This window comes from Salmo salar, chromosome 04 (assembly GCF_965601325.2).
Source record: "Salmo salar chromosome 04, fSalSal1, whole genome shotgun sequence".
In the NCBI taxonomy this organism is placed as follows: Eukaryota; Metazoa; Chordata; class Actinopteri; order Salmoniformes; family Salmonidae; genus Salmo; species Salmo salar.
Window position 1 is genome coordinate 62,628,630 of NC_138294.1, and position 24,931 is coordinate 62,653,560.

General features: G+C 43.7%; 1 protein-coding gene across 5 annotated transcripts in view; it reads left to right on the forward strand.

Moving 5' to 3' along the window:
• The window catches only part of LOC106603510 (cytospin-B), a 185,683-nt gene that overhangs the window by 43,236 nt on the left and 117,516 nt on the right, over positions 1-24,931 (forward strand). For all 5 annotated transcript variants that reach the window (XM_014197290.3, XM_014197289.3, XM_014197288.3 and 2 more), the window contains exons 2-3: positions 7,678-7,866; positions 8,555-8,690. In XM_014197290.3, the coding sequence (XP_014052765.3) occupies positions 7,702-7,866; positions 8,555-8,690 (301 nt within the window). In that variant the 5' untranslated portion in view covers positions 7,678-7,701. The remainder of the gene's footprint in view (positions 1-7,677; positions 7,867-8,554; positions 8,691-24,931) is intronic.

The following is a 24,931-nucleotide window of genomic DNA, read 5'->3' on the forward strand; positions in this document are numbered from 1 at the left end:
TAAAGACTAAGGCAGCAGCTACTCTTCCTGGGGTCCAAACAGAAAACAAAACACAACAAATAAAAGACATAATATACATACCACTACATAATACAATACATAATACAATTAAAATACATAATACAAATAAAATACATAATATACATACCACTACATAATACAATACATAATACAATTAAAATACATAATACAATTAAAATGCATAATACAAAATATATAAAAATGTCTCTCTTCACAGTCCTTGTGGTGCCGTAAGGTGTTCTTTAATCTGTTTTTTTTATCTGTTTTTATTGCTAGCTTGAGTTACCTGGAGTGGCAGAGAGTTCCATGTAGTCATGGCTCTGTTTAATAATGTGTGTTTCCCAGCCTCTGTTCTGGACCTGGGGACTGTGAAGAGGCCTCTGGTTGCATGTCTTGTGTTATACGGATGAGTGTCTGAACTGTGTGCCAACTGTTTGAACAGACAGTTCAGTACCTTTAACATACAGTGGGGGGGGGAAGTATTTGATCCCCTGCTGATTTTGTACGTTTGCCAACTGACAAAGAAAGGATCAGTCTATAATTTTAATGGTAGGTTTATTTGAACAGTGAGAGACAGAATAACAAAAATATCCAGAAGAACGCATGTCAGAAATGTTATAAATTGATTTGCATTTTAATGAGGGAAATAAGTATTTGACCCCCTCTCAATCAGAAAGATTTCTGGCTCCCAGGTGTCTTTTATACAGGTAACGAGCTGAGATTAGGAGCACACTCTTAAAGGGAGTGCTCCTAACCACAGCTTGTTACCTGTAAAAAAGACACCTGTCCACAGAAGCAATCAATCAATCAGATTCAAAACTCCACCATGACCAAGACCAAAGAGCTCTCCAAGGATGTCAGGGACAAGATTGTAGACCTTCACAAGGCTGGAATGGGCTACAAGACCATCGCCAAGCAGCTTGGTGAGAAGGTGACAACATTTGGTGCGATTATTCGCAAATGGAAGAAACACAAAAGAACTGTCAATCTCCCTCGGCCTGGGGCTCCATGCAAGATCTCACCTCGTGTAGTTGCAATGATCATGAGAACGGTGAGGAATCAGCCCAGAACTACACGGGAGGATCTTGTCAATGATCTCAAGGCAGCTGGGACCATAGTCACCAGGAAAACAATTGGTTACACACTACGCCGTGAAGGACTGAAATCCTGCAGCGCCCGCAAGGTCCCCCTGCTCAAGAATACATATACATGCCCGTCTGAAGTTTGCCAATGAACATATGAATGACTCAGAGGACAACTGGTGAAAGTGTTCTGGTCAGATGAGACCAAAATGGAGCTCTTTGACATCAACTCAACTCGCCGTGTTTGGAGGAGGAGGAATGCTGCCTATGACCCCAAGAACACCATCTCCACCGTCAAACATGGAGGTGGAAACATTATGCTTTGGGGGTGTTTTTCTGCTAAGGGGCCAGGACAACTTCACCGCATCAAAGGGACGATGGACGGGCCCATGTACCATCAAATCCTGGGTGAGAACCTCCTTCCCTCAGCCAGGGCATTGAAAATGGGTCGTGGATGGGTATTCCAGCATGACAATGACCCAAAACACACGGCCATGGCAACAAAGGAGTGGCTCAAGAAGAAGCAAATTAAGGTCCTGGAGTGGCCTAGCCAGTCTCCAGACCTTAATCCCATAGAAAATCTGTGGAGGGAGCTGAAGGTTCGAGTTGGCAAACGTCAGCCTCGAAACCTTAATGACTTGGAGAAGATCTGCAAAGAGGAGTGGGACAAAATCCCTCCTGAGATGTGTGCAAACCTGGTGGCCAACTACAAGAAATGTCTGACCTCTGTGATTGCCAACAAGGGTTTTGCCACCAAGTACTAAGTCATGTTTTGCAGAAGGGTCAAATACTTATTTCCCTCATTAAAATGCAATTAATTTCATAACATTTTTGACATGCGTTTTTGTGGATTTTTTTGTTGTTATTCTGTCTCTCTCTGTTCAAATAAACCTACTACTAAAATTATAGACTGATAATTTCTTTGTAAGTGGGCAAACGTACAAAATCAGCAGGGGATCAAATACTTTTTTCCCCCACTGTATCAACACCTCACACAAAGACCAATAGTGATGCGATCAATCTCCTCAACTTTGAGCCAGGAGAGATTGACATGCATACCACTAACATTCACCCTCCGTGTACATCTACACTACCGTTCAAAAGTTTGGGGTCACTTAGAAATGTCCTTGTTGTTGAAAGAAAAGCAAATTTTTTGTCCATTAAAATAACATCAAATTGATCAGAAATACAGTGTAGACATTGTTAATGTTGTAAATGACTATTGTAGCTGGAAACGCCAGATTTTTTATGGAATATCGACATAGGCGTACAGAGGCCCATTATCAGCAACCATCACTCCTGTGTTCCAATGGCACGTTGTGTTAGCTAATCCAAGTTGATCATTTTAAAAGGCTAATTGATCATTAGAAAACCCTTTTGCACATCTGAAAACTGTTGTTCTGATTAAAGAAACAATAAAACTGGCCTTCTTTAGACTAGTTGAGTATCTGGAGCATCAGCATTTGTGGGTTCGATTACAGACTCAAAATGGCCAGAAACAAAGCACTTTCTCCTGAACCTCGTCAGTCTATTCTTGTTCTGAGAAATGAAGGCTATTTGTGTCAGTGCTGAGCATGTTGAGTGCCGCATAGCGGAACACATATCAGAGGATGTGATGAAGCAGTGCAATATTCAACCCAACATCCTTTCTCCAACCCACTGCCAAACTGAGGCCAGCAAGGACTCAGGAGCCACCCACCCCCTGCCCATGTTCTTACTGTGGTGGTGGATGATGCTAATGGAATGAATCAGGCTCCTTCACACCAATGTTAGCTACAGTATGTTCAGCTAGCGTTAGGCTAATTGTGCACATCTGCTCCCTCAGACAAAGACAGAGACACTGAGCCTGGACTGGGTAGACAGACAGTACTGGAAGCCCGCCCACATAACCTGTTTTACTGTACCTTCCCTTTGAGATCAGCACACAGTTTATGGAGGGAGGTCTCCCACTGTTTGACATTATAGACTCTAAAATGTTTGAAGTTAAGCTTTTTGTAGACTTATTTCATAGGGTAACTTATGAATATGAGATCAGTAGTGTTGGTTTGATCGTTGTAACTCACTGAATGTGTGTTGTTAAAAGGATAGCCTAGCTATGTTATCCATACAGTTTGTTGTCTTCCCTTCAGGAGAAGGCAACTAGGTTCAGCCGTGGGACAATTTTTGGCGGAGCTGTTGGTTGGGGGGATGTAACATAATTATAATAACTTGGACACTGCAATTTGAGCACAACTAAGCCCAAAAAGAGATTGTATTCTAAAATAACAATAATTTCATACCTTGATTACATTGAGACATGATCGCATGTCTCTTTGGTGAACAGATTTCCTAAATTAAACACATTTTCTGTTGAATTCCTGGTGGGTTGTTCCACCCCAAAAGCACAAGAAGAGGATTTCGACACCCACCATCTCAGATTGTTCTGAAATAGTTTATGTTGTTAGAAACAGATAAGATTAGCATTCCTGCGTATTGTTTTGTTTAAGTATAATTTGATCTCTGAGAAATTAACCTAATTTATTGCACCCAAATTGGTCATTTTAATGTACAGGATTCATATAATATTCAATAAATATAGAACCTAAGATTTAAATTGGACCAAACTTTTTTTGAACAATGACTTAGACATGAGGAATCCAAAGAAATGGTCAAAAGCCACCCACGGACCTCCCCCCACACCACACCAATCCCACCTCAACCACAAGTATATAGAGTATATAGTATCAGTTCTCCATGTTTGACAAGTAGTATGGAGCTGCGGCTTGGAGTATTGTTTCTTTATTCTATGTAATGTATTCCCAGTGAATTTGGTGATGTTTTTCCCCTGTTCAGTGAAATTAGTAATTGAAGTTATTAGGTTTATGTCCTGTCCTACATCCTGATATTACCAAATGCTGACCACTAGATGGTGCTGTTCCAGTTATTGGGTGAGCTATCCTTTTGTCATACATTTTTTTATCACAGAATAGCAGGAACAGAACCAGTTAGTGGTCAGAACCTGGTAATATCAGGATGTAGAATAGGAGATAAACCTAACAACTTAAATTAATATTTTTTTATGAACAGGGAAAAAAACATCACCAAATTCACTGAGAATACATTAGCCTACATTATGATGAAGAAACAATACTCCGAACCGCAGCTCCATACTACTTGTCAGATATAGAGAACTGATACGGTTTACTTGCCTGTTGCTCACCCCTGAATTAGAGGATGTCTCAGAAGTGTTTCACTCACATCTTAATCCCAAACTGATAAGAAATGTCCGTTGGCACAAGCATTCCTTATCTAAACTCTGCAGCCTTTTGGATTGTTGTTAGCCCAACAGATGTAGGATCTTAATTTGATCACACACAAACGTGTAGTGTATTCAAGGTTTAAAAAGCCTTCTAAAGTTTGTAATTTCCACTTTAAAATGTCAGACTTGATTTTCCCAAACAAAAAAAATGTATCAACTCTTACAAAAAATTTCTGTTAATTATAATCCACATAATATTTCATATTTCCTGTTGCTACAGGATTATTTTCATGCTTTATCAAACTGGCTCAAATTATGATCCTTCAGCTGTATGTCTAAGTATTGCAACAGAAAACCCCATAAGATCTCTGTATTTGTAATGTCTTTACATCGCCTAGCTGTCATAGCCAATGTAATTAGGGAAGAACAACCCAATAGTTAGGGCAGTGGCTTTGGTAACTATAAATCATATTGTAGTTTTTAATTTGTGGATATGCTGCTGACCAAATTCCATATTTAGCCTAGCTTTCCCATAAACCCATTTAGCTACATTACTCATATTTCCTGAGAAATATTGTATGTTTTTTTTAAATGTTTGAAGCAAAATGAGGGAAAACCGCTGTCATCAGGAAGACAATTACATTTTGTAAAATGCCTCTTTCTCTCTCTCGCTATCTCTCTTTATCTCCCCCTCTCGATCTCTTTCTAAGACATTGGTTTTGTTGTAATTAGGTCATTTTGATGTAGGACACACTCCCAGTGTAGTAGGCCTAATTGTCCTTCTGTCTCTGCTGAGGAACATTAAAGGTTGTCTTTACATAACTGTGTCCAGGCAGTAGGAAAACTAAACCTTGAGTCATGCGCTACTATGAATGTGAAAACAAATTAGGCCCATGTGTCTCTGTCAGGGTACTACAGAGACAAGGTCAGTGTTTTCATAGGGAGTTTTACACATAGTGAAGTACTTTTTAAACATCTTAGCTGATAAGTATTTTTCTGTGAAGATAGGCTAACTCGTTGTGACTATTCAATAGACATTACCTCAGTGTTTGCTTCCTCAATTTCTGCCATTTCTCAATTTCACCTTTCACATTTAAAAGCAGCTCTTAGCTTTTCCTCAATTTTGTCTCACTTCCTCATCTGGGAGTTCCAAACATGTCCTAGAAACATTGAACATGTTTTACTAACCTGGATATGATTTATACATGTGACAATGGTTAGCCCTATCTAGCTGAGGTACATTACCAGACTTGTCTTTGAGAAGGCCAGTGAGGATGGATGATATTGGGCCCAACAGCAACATCATATGACGGGCCACACACACACAGCCCCCCCCACACACACACACACACACCACACACACACACACACACACACACACACACACACACACACACACACACACACACACACACACACACACACAGTGCACAGATAATCAGATAAGGCTGTAAGGACCTGCAGGCTTTCTCTAATTACAGTTCAATGTTAAAAAGGTATCAGTGGGAACTTTTCTAAGGAGACAACCACCTTCTATCAATCAGCAGGACCTGGGTTCAAAGGAGTCAAATAGTATTTGAGATCTATGAAAAACTGTAGGTGCACATGATTGAACTTTCCCGGCGTAATGGAACTAAGGGAAAAGTCCCAAAAGTGCAAACCCCTGCCCACCTGGAACTCTAGACCAGCTCAAACTATTTGAAAGATTCAAAATACCATTTGAACTCAGATCTGGGTAGATGGTTTTGCTGTGAAGCCAGCTTGTTTAATTCCTGCTCAGGCTGCCTGTCATTATACACCCCTGGAGGTTGTGAGAAAGACTGGGCTAAAATAGGATCCGGGCTGCTTGTACAATGTCACGTTGAATGTGCTAAATGCCTTGCAGCGTTAGAGGTAGACTAATTGTTAATGTTTGAAGAACACATCCATCCAGCAATTTATTATTATGCCGAAGTGCTCTTTGCTATTTAGTTCATTGTAGGGTTTAAGTACCTCGGAGAACCACTCAATTTGATTCTAAATGGGACTTCTTGCAATGTAATTGTTAACTTGAGGTCTATACTGTGTGCTGCAGTAAGTAGGGTAAACGCTGAGGAAAATGCTGCAAGAATTATAATAATTTAGATCAGAGAGTGGGGGGGATGTCTGCGCTCAGCCAACCCCTTTTATTGTTGGAGGACACCAAAGTGTCGGGTATCTCCGTTCACAGGCACTCTCACTCTAACATTGTGTGAGTGTGTTATGCGTGCGTGTTAGTCAGTAATGATTGGGATACCCTTCCCTGAGACCTCACCTCCCCACCTTGGTTCAAATCAATGAGTCAGTTCCACAGCGAGCAGTGGTACAGGTCATTACAGTAAAGAGTGGGGCAGTGCAGTCAGTGGCTTTCCAAGCTAAGAGCACTTAGTTTTCCTTCAGTCAATAACCACCTGCCTTTTCCACACCCACTTGCCTATATCTTCTTTCATTATTCAGAATTTTTACACTATGTCTGTAATTTGTCACTAGTAGACTTTGGTCACTGTGCTGGTCCCTGTGCTTTTTCATCGATCTCACAAACATTTTAATTGTATATTGACACCAAGCCACTCCTGTCTTTTTTTCAGTATAATAGCCTACTTTGAATCCCAACTGCAGTAAGGGATGATATTGTATTGTTTACTTTTTTTGTGCTTCAAAATGAGGTGTTATATGATTGAATTCCAATTTGCGTAGTCCCCTAGTTAAGTGAATCCAAACCACCTACCACCAACTAGTGTGCTGTGATCTGAGTGTGTTGTGTTACATTTTGATTTCCCAGTCCCAGTGGTGTCGAAGGATATCTGATTGGACAGGAGGCTGTGTTTTCTCAGTTCTGTAACAGGAAGTGTCCTGACCAACGGGGGGCTGATAGTCTCACTTCCTCAGCTGCCCTCTCACTCTGCTCAGAATACCTACTGTTGACTTGTGTCTTGTATGTCATGGCACAGGCTGAAATGCCATCAGTGGCAGCACCATATCCTCTAACCACCCCTTCACTCTGGACTCTCTCTTCTCTCAGATACATAGGCCCATTCTCTTTACAACTGTACCAAATGTACCCAAGGTCTACTTGATTAGATGTAGGACTCTTTTCCTGTACATATTTTCCTGTACATTATTTTGATGTGGATCTGGAATACTATGTCTACTACTGAGGGCCATGTTTAATAGTTTTTATTGAAATAGGCTAAATAGAGTAAACCCGTACTGAAATCATTTAATTTAAACCAGCAGAGGTCATAATGACTGAAGCATTTTTGTCATACTCATGTATCCATATTAATATGTATACCCTGTTCTCTCTCTCTCTCGTAGGCTGCAGGTATAGCAGACAGAGCCATGCTGAAAGGGGGTTCCGCCAAGGTGGGGCTGCCTAAGCCAGGGCTTCAGGAGAGGGCCAAGCAAGTCTCCCTCGCCCTCTCTACCACCACCTCCACCACAGCTACAGGCATCAAGACATCCAGGTCCTCCAATACCCTAGCCACAGACCTGCGCCTCAGCAGGGTGAGTTATACCAGACAGGAGAGTAACTTCACACCACTGAACACACCCAACATCTCCTTAATTAATGGTGGGAGGTTGGAAGTAGGACAGGTGGGAGGGGGATGGGGGAAGTTACCACCCCTTTACTTTGTCTAAGAGCCACTCTGTTCATTTGGATAATTGATAATGTTCAATTGCATTAGTCTACCTCTGCATCTCCTGCAGACACTCTGACCTCGGTTGGGTGTCACAAAGCATAGACTGACAACATATCTCACTATAGTACAGTATGAGTGCTACTACAATTTCATACTAGTAGATTGAGTAGTTTACTAGTAGTTTTCCAATTGGTAAGGTAATCTGTGGTTTCCTAATCCTTGACTGTGTCAAGCCTGCTCCCGCTCCCCCTCTCTGGGGCTCGAGGGCACCAGGCGGCCCATCATTACGCACACCTGTCACCACTGTTACGCGCATCAGCGCTTCATGGGACTCACCTGGAGTCTATTACTCTATTGATTGCCTCCTCTATATTTGTCACTTCCTCAGTTTCTTCCCCGTGTCTACATTAATGTCGTTTTGTTCCCCCGTCCAGATGCTGTTCTTGTTTTGTTATATGTCCTTTTGTCCATTAAATCTTCACTCCCTGTACTTGCTTCTCGTCTCCCAGCGTCTGTCCTCACAGACTGTATGTTGTATGTGTGTCTTATAGCTGAAGAGAGCCAGTAGTGATGACACCCTGGCCAAGCCTGCCCTGGGGGCAGTAGCCACAAGCTCCCGAATGAAGAAGACTGTCACTACAGGGGCCATCTCTGACCTGGCCGACGCGAGACCTCGCAGCCTCTCAGGTAGGGGACCATAGACCATAGGGGTGGCAGGTAGCCTAGTGGTTAGAGTGTTGGGCCAGTAACCGAAAAGTTGCTAGATCAAATCCCCGAGCTGCCAAGGAAAAGACTTTCGTTCTGCCCCTGAACAAGGCAGTTAACCCGCTGTTCCCAGGCCATCATTGTAAATAAGAATTCTTTCTTAACTGACTTGCCTAGTTAAATAAAGGTAAAATATATATATTTTTTAAAATAGATCAGAACACACACACAAGACTCACCACAATTGTTTATGGTTAAATTCAAATGTATTATTTATGCAATGTATTCAAAGTAAAATAACAACTTAACTTATCACCTTTTATCTAATCTTATCTACTACTACAATGTAATTCAACATGGGTACAGTGCATTCACAGATTAGCTTCCAGTTTCTCCATTACCTCATGTGAGCGGACCAAGTCATTTGGTGTCACTCTAAATTGGAAAGGTGGAATAAACGAGTCCAGAGTAGGTTTTCTTGATTCAACACAGTTCTCTATTGAGGGATTTCTGACACTACAAACACTCCAACACAGTCAATGAGAATCTCCAAAGGAACAACATACGTCTTCTTTAGATGACACAGGATCACATTACGGTTATCTTCAAATTATAACAACAATCACATATTCGTCACCGTCTTAATGAATCTTCTTGGATAGCACCTCTCTCTCCGTAGCCATTCTCCAGAGATAGTTTATCTTCCCCCCTTCTTGCTGGTTCCATCCTCTCTCTTGTAGGGGAAAGAGAATATCTCATTAGTACCGTCAGCTGTGCTTAATTGACTCTGGTTACCTTGTCTCACATGCCTTGTTGGGCTACTATCTATGAGCCCAGCCTGCCCTCTGGTGGTCCTTCCACATACCTCCCCCCTCAGGACCGGACCGGAGGGTCGGGCGCCAGACGCACCGTCTTGGTCGCGTCGGGACAGCGCGTCTGCATTCCCGTTCCTCGATCCGGCCCTGTGGATGACATGGAAAGAGAACGGTTGTAAAGCAAGAAACCATCTGGCTATTCGGTTGTTATTGTTTCTCTTACCAGCCATCCACGTGAGGGGCGCATGGTCCGTAACTAATGCAAACCTCCGACCCAGTAGGTAGTACCGGAGATAATCGAGGGCCCACTTAATGGCTAGGTCCTCTTTCTCTACGGTAGCATATCTCTGTTCCCGATCGCTGAGCTTTCTACTTATAAAGAGAATCGGCCTCTCTGCTTCGCCTTCACCCTGAGCTAGTACGGCCCCGAGCCCCGTATCCGAGGCGTCTACCTGTACAATGAACTCTTGTGAGAAGTCCGGAGCCTGTAGGACGGGATCAGAACACAGGCCCTCTTTTAGCAATTGAAAGGCCTCCTCCGCCTCATCTTTCCACTCTACCCGGTTTGGCAAATTTTTCTTGATGAGGTTTGTGAGGGGGTTGGCAATGGTTGCATATCCAGGGATAAAACGGCGATAATATCCCGTTATCCCTAAGAAGGCCCGAACGTCCCGCTTGGTCTGGGGTCGAGGCCAGTCCCGAATTGCCCTGGTCTTCTCTGCCTGTGGGCGTATTTTCCCATTCCCCACGGTGTACCCCAGGTATTCCGCTTCGGACAGACCCAGGCAGCATTTTTTTGGATTGGCCGTCAACCCTGTGGCGTCCAGACTCATGAGCACCGCCCGTAGTCGTAGGAGGTGACTATCCCAGTCCTCGCTGTGGATGACCACATCGTCTATGTACGCCGCTGCGTACTCTTGATGGGGCCGTAGAATGGCATCCATGAGGCGTTGGAAAGTTGCAGCAGCACCATGCAGTCCGAAGGGCATCCTCACATACTGAAAAAGCCCCTCCGGTGTGGCGAAGGCGGTCTTTGGGCGGTCCTCTGGAGCCACCGGCACTTGCCAATATCCCTTCGTCAAATCCAGGGTGGTGATGAACTTGGCCTTTCCTAAGCGCTCCAAGAGTTCATCCACGCGGGGCATGGGATATGCGTCGAATGTAGAGATTGCATTCACGCTCCTAAAGTCGTTGCAGAGTCTCATACTACCATCGGGTTTGGGGACCAGGACTAGGGACTGGACCACTCACTCGTCGATGGCTCGATCACACCCATCCTCAGCATCTCCCTTACCTCGTTCTTGGCGATGACTCGGCGGGCCTCAGGAATCCTGTAAGGACGGATATGCACCTTCTTGCCGGGTTCAGTGTGGATATGGTGGAACAAGACATCTGTTTGTCCTGGGAACGGAGAGAATACCCGGCAGAAGTGAATAATCAGCTTGTCTAGCTGTCTCGACTGTTCCGGCAAGAGAGTTTGGCCATGGCGCACCTGTGGTAGAACCTCCTCTTTTCCTTGGCCCTCCATGGCCATCAAAGCCACCTCCTCCTCTCTTCCATGGTACTTCTTCAACAGGTTTATGTGATAGAGTTGGACCTTCTTCCTCCTGTCGGGTTGTTTGATGAGGTAATTGACCGGTGAGACCCTTTTCATTACCTCGTAGGGCCCCCTCCACTGTGCCAGCAAGCGGTGTTCAACTGTGGGCACGAGCACCATCACTTTCTCTCCCACGGAGAACTCACGGGATGTCGCGGACTTATCGTAGGCCCAGCCTTGGGTCCTTTGCGCCTTCTCCATATGCTCCTTTACTATGGGCCACACTGCCGACAGGCGGTCTCTCATCAGGGTAACATGTTCTATTGTGGATCGGAAGGGACATGGTTGGGTCTCCCAGGTCTCCTTGGCTAAGTCGAGGATCCCTCAACAGGGTCTGCCGTAGAGCAATTCAAACGGGGAGAATCCAGTGGACGCCTGGGGTACTTCTCGCAGGGCAAACATTAAGTGTGGGAGAAGCATGTCCCAGTTTTTCCCGTCTCTGGACACCACTCTTCTCAACATGCTTTTAATCGTTTTGTTCAAGCGTTCGCACAACCCATCTGTTTGAGGTTGGAATATGCTTGTACGTATCTGTTGAACCTGATATAACCGACACAAGTCCTTCATCAACCGGGACATGAACGGGGTTCCCTGATCGGTTAGGATCGTCTTGGGAAGGCCTACCCGAGAGAACATCATGAACAATTCCTTGGCAATTCCCTTGGACGACATGTTACGCAGGGGTATGGCCTCTGGGAACTTGGTAGCGTAATCTACGACCACTAGGATGTACTTGTGTCCTCTGGCAGATTTTGGGAGGGGTCCCACGAGGTCCATAGCTATGCGTTCAAAGGGAGTCTCTATGATGGGGAGAGGAATCAAAGGGTTACGTAGGTGTGGCCGTGGAGCTGTACGCTGACATTGATCACACGTCCTACAATACCTGGCCACATCACGGGTGACACGGGGCCAATAGAATCTCTGCATGATTCTGTCGATAGTCTTGTCCCGTGCCAGGTGTCCTCCTAGGACGTGGGAATGGGCTAACTGTAGGACTGTATCCCTGTATAGTCTAGGCACCATTAGTAATTCCTGGATTTCCCCCCTTCGTTGCACGACCCAATATAAGAGACCCCGCCTGATTGCATAGTAAGGAAGAGGGGGCTCACCTGATCCGTCGACGTTCCTCCCGTCGATCACCTTCACCTTCCTCATGGCCTCCCTTAGGTCTGGGTCTCTATGCTGCGAGGTGCCGAACTGTCCCTTTAATTCCTGGGGCAGGTCAACCTCGGTAGAGGGGTGTGGAGGTTGTTCCCCATCCCCTCCAGGGGTGACCGAGGAGAATCCCTTCCAGGTTCCCTCCTCGGATGGGGCTTCAAATATATCTCTTAGCGCCTGGTTGCTCCTTCCTTCCTGCGTCGTGTATAACCCTTCGCAGGTGTCTTCATCGGTGGTTTCCTGGAATATCTGTCGTAAACGTTGGGTCTCTATTTCTTCCTCTGCTCCAGAGGACAAGGACGAGGCTACGTCTCCTTGTAGGACTACTACCTCGGGCTTGGATTTGGTTTTTTTCTTCTTTCCTGTCCCCCTTCTTCCCATGCATAACGTCATCTGCCGCAGCTCTTTATATAGAGGACAGTCTCTCCCGATCAATAATGGCACCTTCAGCTGGGGTACTTTCCCTGCCCTGACTGTACACCTTCCTTTCGGAGTGAGAATAGACAGATTCACGGTGGGGTAATAGTGGGTGTCTCCATGGATACAGGACACGGCTACTTTGTCTGGTAGCAGTGTTGCTGAGGTCACCATCTGCTCCTCTACTAACGTAACCATACTTCCCGAGTCGAGAATGGCAACCACATCTTGTCCTTCTACTCGAACCGGAATCTCTGGGGCTGGGGCTATTTCTGTTAACCAACAGTGTTGATCATGCCCTCTCGAACCGGGATGCGTGGGGATGGGCATCGATGACTCCGTGACCATGGACTCGTCCTTGCTAGGACATTGTGAGGCATAATGGTCTGGAGACTGACATTTAAAACACCGACCCTGCTGTGTGGGGGATGACTTCTCCCACCTCCGGAGGGGGTTTGGAGGTTTCGGTGGCGGACGTGCCGGGGCGAGTCGTGGTACGGGATTTGCAGAATCCTTCCGTTCCTTCTTGTCCCCTTTTAACAACTCCCCTGTAGATCGGTATGTTTCCACCGCCTGGGCTATGTCGTCGGCTGACAACGGGTTGGTTTGACCCACAACCCTTTTTAAGTCACTGGGTAATTCCCTCAATATCTTGTCCACAACGAGGGTCTCAATTACATGTCCTACTCCCTTTCCGGGTTCCAGCCACTGTTTCATCAGTCGTATTAGAGCGAAGATCTGGGCACGGACGGGTTGGTCAGTCATATAGGTCCACTGATGGAACTTTACAGCTCTATCTCTGGCAGTCAGCTGGTACCGGGACAGGATCTCGGTTTTTAGTCGCCCATAGTCCGCAGCTTCGTGGGAATCCAGGTCAAAATAGGCTTCCTGGGCCACTCCGGTCAAAAGAGGGGCTAATGCGCTCGCCCATTCTGTGGGCGGCCACTCTTCCAAGGTGGCCGTCCTTTCGAAGATCATGAGGAAGGCCTCGATATCATCCTCCTTGGAGAGACGAGGTAAGATGGCGTGAGCAGCCGCTCTTGGCTTCACTCTAGGTTCTTCTCGCCCACTCAGCTGTCGTTGCAGGAGTTCTATGGTTGTCTGCTGTGCCGTGATCAACTGTTGTAGTAGAGCGTTGTCCATCGTTCTTGAATGGTTCCTCTGTCTACTGGAAGAATCTTGATTTACTCACTTATCCTTGTGTCACTCGTCCACCTAGTGCCCACATTCTCCACCAATGTGAGCGGACCAAGTCATTTGGTGTCACTCTAAATTGGAAAGGTGGAATAAACGAGTCCAGAGTAGGTTTTCTTGATTCAACACAGTTCTCTATTGAGGGATTTCTGACACTACAAACACTCCAACACAGTCAATGAGAATCTCCAAAGGAACAACATACGTCTTCTTTAGATGACACAGGATCACATTATGGTTATCTTCAAATTATAACAACAATCACATATTCGTCACCGTCTTAACCTCTATGGGACCGGCGGGACGAATTCGTCCCACCTACGTAACAGCCACTGCCATCCTGTGGCGCGATTTTCAAAATCTTCAAAATCATATTACTTCAATTTCTCAAACATATGACTATTTTACAGCCATTTAAAGATAAGACTCTCGTTAATCTAACCACACTGTCCGATTTCAAAAAGGCTTTACAACGAAAGCAAAACATTAGATTATGTCAGCAGAGTACCAAGCCAGAAATAATCAGACACCCATTTTTCAAGCCAGCATATAATGTCACCAAAACCCAGAAGACAGCTAAATGCAGCACTCACCTTTGATGATCTTCATCAGATGACAACCCTAGGACATTATGTTATACAATACATGCATGTTTTGTTCAATCAAGTTCATATTTATATCAAAAACCAGCTTTTTACATTAGCATGTGACGTTCAGAACTAGCATACCCCCCGCAAACTTACGGGGAATTCGCTAACATTTTACTAAATTACTCACGATAAACGTTCACAAAAAGCATAACAATTATTTTAAGAATTATAGATACAGACCTCCTCTATGCACTCGATATGTCCGATTTTAAAATAGCTTTTTGGTGAAAGCACATTTTGCAATATTCTAAGTACATAGCCCAGGCATCACGGGCTCGCTATTTAGACACCCGGCAAGTTTAGCACTCACCATAATCATATTTACTATTATAAAAATGTCATTACCTTTTGTTGTCTTCGTCAGAATGCACACCCAGGACGTCTACTTCAATAACAAATGTTGGTTTGGTCCAAAATAATCCATCGTTATATCCGAATAGCGGCATTTTGTTCGTGCGTTCCAGACACTATCCGAAATAGTAAAGAAGTGTCGCGCGCTTGGCGCAATTCCTGACAATAAAATTCAAAGTATTCCATTGCCGTACGTCGAAGCATGTCAACCGCTGTTTAAAATCAATTTTTACGTCATTTTTCTCGTAGAAAAGCGATAAAATTCCGACAGGGAATCTCCTTTTCGGCAAACAGAGGAAAAAATCCCAAAGGCGGGGGCGGTCGGGGTCACGCGCATAAGCTAGTGTCTCTTGATGGGCCACTTGAGAAAGGCGATAATGTGTTTCAGCCTGGGGCTGGAATGACGACATTCTCTTTTTTCCCGGGCTCTGAGAGCCTATGGACGACGTGGGAAGTGTCACGTTAGAGCAGAGATCCTTAGTAAATGATAGAGATGGCAAAGAAGTTCCAGAAATGGTCAGACAGGCCACTTCCTGTAAAGGAATCTCTCAGGTTTTGACCTGCCATTTGAGTTCTGTTATACTCACAGACACCATTCAAACAGTTTTAGAAAATTTAGGGTGTTTTCTATCCATATGTAATAAGTATATGCATATTCTAGTTACTGAGTAGGAGTGGTAACCAGATTAAATCGGGTATGTTTTTTATCCAGCCGTGTCAATGCTGCCCCCTAGCCCTAACAGGTTAATGAATCTTCTTGGATAGCACCTCTCTCTCCGTAGCCATTCTCCAGAGATAGTTTATCTTCCCCCCTTCTTGCTGGTTCCATCCTCTCTCTTGTAGGGGAAAGAGAATATCTCATTAGTACCGTCAGCTGTGCTTAATTGACTCTGGTTACCTTGTCTCACATGCCTTGTTGGGCTACTATCTATGAGCCCAGCCTGCCCTCTGGTGGTCCTTCCACACTCATCAGAAAAGAGACACTGGTTTTAGAACTCACAAGCCCAAGCCTTTCTCCTCTCTTCTTGTATGAATCTATCTAGGGTCTCTTTCACTGTCACTCTGTAAAAGAGAAACCTGTGCCTCACCTCCTTGTACAAGTCTACCAGGCGGCTCTGCTCCTGCTCAGGCAGGTGCTGGCTGTGCTCAAGGATCATAGCCATGTGTCTGAGCTGATACGTCCAGTACGGCTCGCACTGACAGAGACCCGGGCCATTTGCCTCCATCTGTGCTATGCATGCCATTCATGGTCCAGCCTGTACATATCGCTGGATATACAGATGTAGGATCTTAATTTGATCACTCTTTTGTAGTGTATTCAAGGTTTAAAAAGGCTTCTAAAGTTTGGAATTTCCACTTTAAAATGTCAGACTTGATTTGCCCTAATGGAAAATGTATCAACCCCTACAAAAAAAATCCAATAATTATAATCCACATAATCCACATAATAGTTCACATTTTCTGTTGCTGCAGGATTATATTCCTGCCGTAGCAAACTGGCTCAAATTAAGATCTGTGGCCTCCCGAGTGTCGCATTGGTCTAAGGCACTGTATCGCAGTGCTCGTTCTGCCACTAGAGATTCTGGGTTTGAGTCCAGGCTCTGTCGCAGCCGGCCGCAACCGGGAGACCGATGAGGCAGCGCACAATTGGCCCAGCGTCGTCCGGGTTAGGGGAGGGTTTGACCAGCAGGGATGTCCTTGTCCCATCGCGCACTAGCGACTCCTGTGGTGGGCCGGGCGCAGTGCACGCTGACACGGTCACCATGTGTACGGTGTTTCCTCCGACACATTGGTGCGGCTGGCTTCTGGGTTAAGTGGGCATTGTGTCAAGAAGCAGTGCTGCTTGGTTGGATTGTGTTTTGGAGGACGCACGGCTCCCGATCTTCGCCTCTCACGAGTCCATACGGGAGTTGCAGCAATGAGACAAGACTGTAACTACCAATTGGATACCACGAAATTTGGGAGAAAAAGGGGTAAAAAATGTAATAATTAGAACTGGATCGATCATAGATAAAGCAAATCAGACTTGTAGTCTTGGGGTTGTTGCCACCAAAACGGAGTTCCAATCAACATTTACGGCTAACTACCAAACATTCTAAACTTAAAACATTCCATTGAAGTTGTTCTATTCAATTGTGATATCATCTTATTCAAATATCAGTGTATTCGTATGATTTAGAATCATCATGGAAATTAAATAGAATGGTTTTAAATCAACATTGACTCTGAGCAACAAACATTCAAAATTCAAACATTCTATCATGCTTGGTTTGATAGATTCAGTAAAGAGTCAATGGAATGCAGACCGTTCCATTGACCAGATTGGCGCACATTCAACAAATCTGATCTAACTAAGTGGATAATTGTCAAATCTGTCATGATTTATGTGTTGTAACAGACCCACAATGTGGTTACTTAAGTCTGATTTGGATATATTTGGCTGTTTTCGCTGCATAAAATGTTTACGTTTTCAGGATTAGAAGAAGTGGCTGCTAAATGCCAACTCCTGTTCATATAAGGTGGTTAGCATAGCTAGCATACAGAAATTGGTGATGTTGGTAAATCGTTTTTAACTGTAATGCAGTTGACTGGTGATGATGACATGAACATGTGTTGGAGTTGACTTCCATACAAGCATTATACTCTGATTTCTACCTCAACAGTGTGAAGTACACGTAGACAGTGCATTCAGAAAGTATTCAGACCCCTTGACTTTTTCCACATTTTGTTACGTTACAGCCCTTTTCTAATATTAATTAAATTATTTTTTTCCCCTCATCAATCTACACACAATACCCGACAAAGCAAATAACAAAGCAAAAACAGGTTTGTAGAAATTTTAGCAAATGTATATAAAAAAACGGAAATATCACATTTACATAAGTATTAAGACCCATTACTCAGCACTTTTTTGAAGCATCTTTAACAGCGATTACAGCTCTTCTTGGGTATGACACTACGAGCTTGACACACCTTTATTTGGGGAGTTTCTCCCATTCTTCTCTGCAGATCCTTTCAAGCTCTGTCAGGTTAGATGGGAAGCATCGCTGCACAGCTCTTTTCAGGTTTCTCTCGAGAGATGTTTGATCGGGTTCAAGTCCGGGCTCTGGCTGGGTCACTCAAGAACATTCAGAGACTTGTCCCGAAGCCACTAATGAGTTGTCTTGGCTGTGTGCCTAGGTTCATTGTCCTGTTGGAAGGTGAACCTTTGCCCCAGTCTGAGGTCCTGAGCACTCTGGAGCAGGATCTCTCTTTAATTTGCTCCGTTCATCTTTCCCTCGATCCTGACTAGTTTCCCAGTCCCTGCTGCTGAAAAACATTGTCACAGCATGATGCTGCCGCCACCATGCTTCACCGTAGGGATGGTGCCGGGTTTCCTCCAGACGTGACACTTGGCATTCAGGCCAAACAGTTCAATCTTGGTTTCATCAGACCAGAGAATCTTGTTTCTCATTGTCTGAGAGTCCTTTAGGTGCCTTTTGGCAAACTCCTAGCGGGCGTCATGTGCCTTTTACTGAGGAGTTGCTTCCGTATGGCAAGGCTACCATAAAGGCCTGATTGGTGGAGTGCTGCAGAGATGGTTGTCCTTCTGGAAGTTTCTCACATCTCCACAGAGGAACTCTGGAGCTCTTTCAGAGTGACCATCGGGTTTTTGGTCACCTCCCTGACCAAGGCCTTTCTCCCCCGATTGCTCAGCTTGGCTGGGCGGCCAGCTGTAGGAAGAGTTTTGGTGGTTCCAAATATCTTCCATTTAATAATGATTGAGACCACTGTGTTCTTGGGGACCTTCAATGCTGCAGACATTTTTTGGTACCCTTCCCCAGACCTGTGCCTTGACACAATCCTGTCTCGGAGCTCTACAGACAATTCTTTTGACCTCATGGCTTGGTTTTTGCTCTGACATGCACTGTCAACTGTGGGACCTTATATAGACAGGTGTGTGCCTTTCCAAATCATGTCCAATCAATTGAATTTACCACAGGTGGACTCCAATCAAGTTGTAGAAACGTCAAGGATGATCAATGGGAACAGGATGCACCTGAGCTCAGTTTCGAGTCTCATAGCAAGGGTCTGAATACTTATGTAAATAAGGTATTTCTGTTTTTTTATTTGTAATAAATTAGCAACATTTTCTAAACCTGTTTTCGCTTTGTCATTATGGGGTATTATGTATGTAATACATTTTAGAATAAGGCTATAACATAACAACATGTGGGAAAAAGGAAAGTGTCTGAATACTTTCTGAATGCACTGTAAACAATAGCCTAAATGTAGGGTACTTTTGCTGGGGAGCAATGAGGAGATTTGGGATCTTTCCCCCACGGCCATTTTCCCCACGAGTTTCCATGGCAATTCCATTGTTTTGGTGGAGTTCGATTTACCTCTTTACCGCATCTATTGTTGATATTGCACCACACACACTCACAATCACAGTTCCCTTTTACTTCCTCTTTTATTGTTAACCTTATAAAACAATTTTCCACCTGAAAATAACATTTCAACTCTGGGTCCTTCCTACATAGAGTAAATGAATGGCCAAGTATCAATATTATTCTGATATATCACTGCTTCCTATCAAATATTGTAGTTGGCTTCTTATATGCTCAGTCGTATGTCTGTGAAATAATCACACACAGTGCGGTGACGTACAGTACCAGTCAAAAGTTTGGACACTCATTCAAGGGTTTTTCTTTATTGTTACTATTTTCTGCATTGTAGAATAATAGTGAAGACTTTAAAACTATGAAATAACACATATGGAATCATGTAGTAACCAAAACAGTGTTAAACAAATCAAAACAGATTTTAGATTATTCAAAGTAGCTACTTGATGACAGCTTTGCACACTCTTTGCATCCTCTCAACCAGCTTCACCTGGAATGTTTTTCCATCAGTATTGAAGCAGTTCCTGTCACGTCCTGACCATAGTAAGTTGTTATTTTCTATGGTAGAGTGGCCAGGGCGTGACAGGGGGTTTTTATCTGTTTTTGTATGTCTATGTTTAGTTTTTGTTTTTGTATTTCTATGTTGGTCGTTGTTTGGCATGACCTCCAATTAGAGGCCGCTGGTTGTCGTTGTCTCTAATTGGAGGCCATATTTAAGTTGATGTTTGTCCCACCTGTCCTTGTGTCCTTTAGTGATTATATTTTGTGAGTGTGTAGGTTCCTCCTGTGTCACGGTTTGTTGTTTTTCCCTTCAGTGTTTTGTTAAGTGCATTTTAGTTTCACAGTAAATAAATTATGTGGAACTACGAAAACGCTGCATCTTGGTCCGTTCCTTATCACAGCCGTGACAGTTCCCACATATGCTGAGCACTTGTTGGCTGCTATTCCTTCACTCTGCGGTCCAACTCATCCCAAACCACTCAATTGGGTTGAGGTTGGGTGATTGTGGAGGCCAGATCATCTGCTGCAGAACTCCATCACTCAAATAGCCCTTACACAGCCTGGAGGTGTGTTGGGTCATTGTCCTGTTGAAAAACAAATGATAGTCCCACTAAGCGCAAACCAGATGGGATGGCGTATCGCTGCAGAATGCTGTGGTAGCCATGCTGGTTAAGTGTGCCTTGAATTCTTGATAAATCAATGACAGTATCACAAGCAAAATACCCTAACACCATCACACCTTCTACTCCATGCTTCACGGTGGGAAACACACATGCGGAGATCATCTGTTCATCTACTCTGCGTTTCCCAAAGACCCAGAGCGGTTGCAACCAAAAATCTCAAATTTGGACTCATCAGACCAAAGGACAGATTTCCACCGGTCTAATGTCAATTTCTTGTGTTTCTTGGCCCATGCAAGTCTCTTCTTCTTATTGGTGTCCTTTAGTAGTGGTTTCTTTGCAGCAATTCAACCATGAAGGCCTGATTCACGCAGTCTCCTCTGAACAGTTGATGTTGAGATGTGTCTGTTACTTGAACTCTATGAAGTATTTATTTGGGCTGCAATTTCTGAGGATGGTAATTCTAATGAACTTATCCTCTGCAGCAGAGGTAACTCTGGGTCTTCCTTTCCAAGGCGGTCCTCATGAGAGCCAGTTTCATCATAGCGCTTTATGGTTTTTGCGACTGCACTTAAGAGACTTTCAAAGTTCTTAATGTTCTGCATTGACTGACCTTCATGTCTTAAAGTAATGATGGACTGTTGTTTGTCTGTTCTTATTTGAGCTGTTCTTGCCATAATATGGACTTGGTCTTTTACCAAATAGGGCTATCTTGTATATACCAACCCTACCTTGTCACAACACAACTGATTGGCTGAAATGCATTAAGAAGGAAAGAAATTCCACAAATTAACTTTTAACAAGGCACACCTGTTAATTGAAATGCATTCCAGGTGAAGCTGGTTGAGAGAATGCTAAGAGTGTGCAAAGTTGTCATCAAGGCAAATGGTGGCTACTTTGAAGAATCTCAAATATTAAATATATTTTGATTTGTTTAACACTTCTTTGGTTATGTGTTATTTCATAGTTTTGATGTCTTCACTATTATTCTACAAGTGAGTCTCTAAGAAAATAGTACAAATAAAGAAAAACCCTTGAATGAGTACGTGTGTCCAAACTTTTGACTGGTACTGTAAGTATTCACACTGGAGACCTGATTTACACCTGAGTCAATACTTTGTTGAAATACCTTTGGCAGCGATTACAGCTGTAAATCTTTCTGGGTGAGTCTCTAAGAGTTTTCCACACCTGGATTGTGCAATATTTGCCCATTATTCTTGTCAAAATTCTTCAAGGTTGTTGATCATTGCTAGAAAACCATTTTCAGGTCTTGCCATAGATTTTCAAGTAGATTAGGGTCAAAAATGTAGCTCGGCCACTCAGGAACATTCACTGTCTTCTTGTTAAGCAACTCCAGTGCAGATTTGGCTTTGTGTTTTAGGTTATTGTCCTGCTGAAAGGTGAATTAATTTCCCAGTGTCTGCTGGAAAGCAGACTGACTGAACCAAGTTTTCCTCTAGGATTTTGCCTGGGATTAGCTCCATTCCGTTTCTTTTTTTCCTGAAAAACTCCCTAGTCCTTAACAATTACAAGCATACCCATAACATGATGCAGCCACCACTATGCTTGACAATATGGAGAGTGGTACTCATGTGTTTTATTTGCCCCAAACGTAACACTTTGTATTCAGGACAAAAAGTGAATTGCTTTGCCAATTTTTTTGCAGTATTACTTTACTGCTGCCTTGTTGCAAACAGGATGCATGTTTTGGAATATTTTTATTCTGTAAAGGCTTCCTTTTCCCTCTGTCAATTAGGTTAGTATTGTGGAGTAACTACAATGTTGTTGATCCAGCCTCAGTTTTCTCCTATCACAGCCATTATAAACTCTTTAACTGTTTGGCCTCAAGTCACCATTGGCCTCATGGTGAAAACCCTGAGCGGTTTCCTTCCTCTCCAGCAACTGACGCCTGTATCTTTGCTGTGACTGCGTGTATTTACACACCATCTAAAGTGTAATTAATAACACCATGCTCAAAGGAAGTATTCAATTTCTGTTTTTTGTTTTTTTGCAATAGGCGCCCTTCTTTGCGAGGCATTAGAAAACCTCCCTGGTCTTTGGGGTTGAATCAGTGTTTGAAATTCACTACTCAACTGACGGACCTTACTATAACAATACAGGGCGAGACCCAGATGCAGACACGGGAGGCAGATGGTTTGAGTCTCTGATATTTATTATAATCCAAGGGGCAGGCAAGAGACAGGTCATGGACAGGCAAAAGATCAGAAACCAGGTCAGAGTCCAGGAGGTACAGAGTGGCAGGCAGGCTCGAGGTCACGGCAGGCAAAATGGTCAGGCAGGCGGGCTCAGAATCAGGTCTGGCAAAGGTCAAAACTGGGAGGACTAGAAAAACAGAGATAAGGAAAAAGCAGGAGCACGGAAAAACACGCTGGTTGATTTGACAAGACGAACTGACAACAGACAGAGAACACAGGAATAAATACCCAGTGACTAATGGGGAAAACAGGTGACACCTGAAGATGGGTGGAGACAATCATAAAGACAGGTGAAACAGATCAGGGCGTGATACTTACAGATAATTGTATATGTGGGGTTCAGAGATGAAAAAAATCATTTTAAACACTATTATTGCACACAGAGTGAGTCCATGCAACTTATGTGACTTCTTAAGCAAATTTGTACTCCTGAACTTATTTAGGCTTGCCATAACAAAGGGGTTGAATACTTATTGACTCAAGACATTTCAGCTTTTCAAGTCATTTGTAAAATGAAAATAAAAACATAATTACACTTTGACATTATGGGGTATTGTGTGTAGGCTAGTGAAAAAAAAAATCTCAATTTAAACCATTTTAAATTTTGGCTGTAACACAACAAAATGGGGAAAAGATCAAGGGGTGTGAATACTTTCTGAAGGCATGGAGTTCTAGGGTTATAGGGTGAAATGTCCCCTGATGGCCACTAGAGGGCCATAGATCATCACTCTGATTTGCCTAACTGTTCAAGGTCCAGAAACACAAGCCGCCACTTTCCCCGAAATCCCCTCTTTATTTTCCATAACTGTTCTGTGTCTCGCTGGCCTGTTGGGATGCAGATAGTTGTCTGATAGTCTTATGGCTCTTAATGTTTCTGTGGCAAAACCTGACACAGTGAGTGGACATTCTTATCGTCTGCCCCTCTAACAACCCCTGATTAGCTCTCTGAACTGTGGCCATTTGTTCTGTCATGATACAGAAATTAGGACTTATTTTTCAATAGCAGCTATAATGGAAAGGGAATGAATGCTCATCATTGTTCTCTTTTGAGAGATTTTAATTATTTTTATGTTTTACTGTTCAAGTGCTGTGTGTGTGTGTGTGTGTGTGTGTGTGTGTGTGTGTGTGTGTGTGTGTGTGTGTGTGTGTGTGTGTGTGTGTGTGTGTGTTGTTAGTGAGTTACACACTCAGGTGTTTAGTGTTAGGGATTGTCAGTCAGTCACATGGGTGAACATGAGGCCCTGTAACAAAAGAACACCCAGTGTTCACCCAGTGCTCAGTATGTGCTCAGTATGTTTGACTGAGTTGACTGTGTTTGAACCTCAGCAACAACCTCAGCAAATTAACCCTGTACTCTGTCATTGTGACAGTATAATACTGTAACTGTATCACACTTTCACCCACAGGACACATACTGGACACATCAATCATAAAGATAGATTTCTCAATTACAGCAGTCATCCATTGTAGACTGCATTTTCTAAACATTTTGGCTATTTTACTTTGCTCAGACTTTTGTTCATGACACAGTTAAACCAGGCTCCACTCCTCTAATTAATTTATGTGTGAATAACAAACTAAACATTTAGGCCTAGCGGTTATATAAACCCTGTCTGTGTTTTGACTGAACTAAGCATAAGGTCTTTGAAAGTAGAATTAAAAAGTGGAGTGTTTGATTGTTTACAGGGTCCCAGTCTGAAGTATGTTGTTGCTGCTGATGCTGCGTCAGAGGAGGTTACTTCTTTATACAGCCTGCTGTTGTTTAGTCTGCTGCCTGTCTGTCTTTGCTGCTGTTTTTGCTTGGCTGGCTGCTCATTTCAACAGAAAACGTGTAAGTGCGTGTGTGCATGTGCTCTGCCTACCCTCCAGTGTGGGTGTGGCCGGCCAGGCAGGGCATAACTGAATTAACTGAGCAGTATTTAGTCTCACAATGTGGAGGAATGCTGTGCTATTGCATGGGTTTGGCAGCATTGTGTGTGAATACCACTGAATAGGGTGGAGCAGCCAGGAGCTGATCACACTAGGCCTACTTTAACTATCTTTGACTGACTGGCTGACTTTACCTCAGGTGATAGGGGGCAGTATTCAGAAATTCGGGATGAATGACGTGCCCAAATTAAACTGCCTGCTACTCTGTCCCAGAAGGTAGGATATGCATATTATTAGTAGATTTGGATAGAAAACACTCTGAAGTTTCTAAAACTGTTTGAATGATGTCTGTGAGTATAACAGAACTCATATGGCAGGCAAAAGCCTGAGAAAAATCCAACCAGGAAGTGGGAAATCTGATGCTTGCGGTCTTTTCAAGTCATTGCCTAT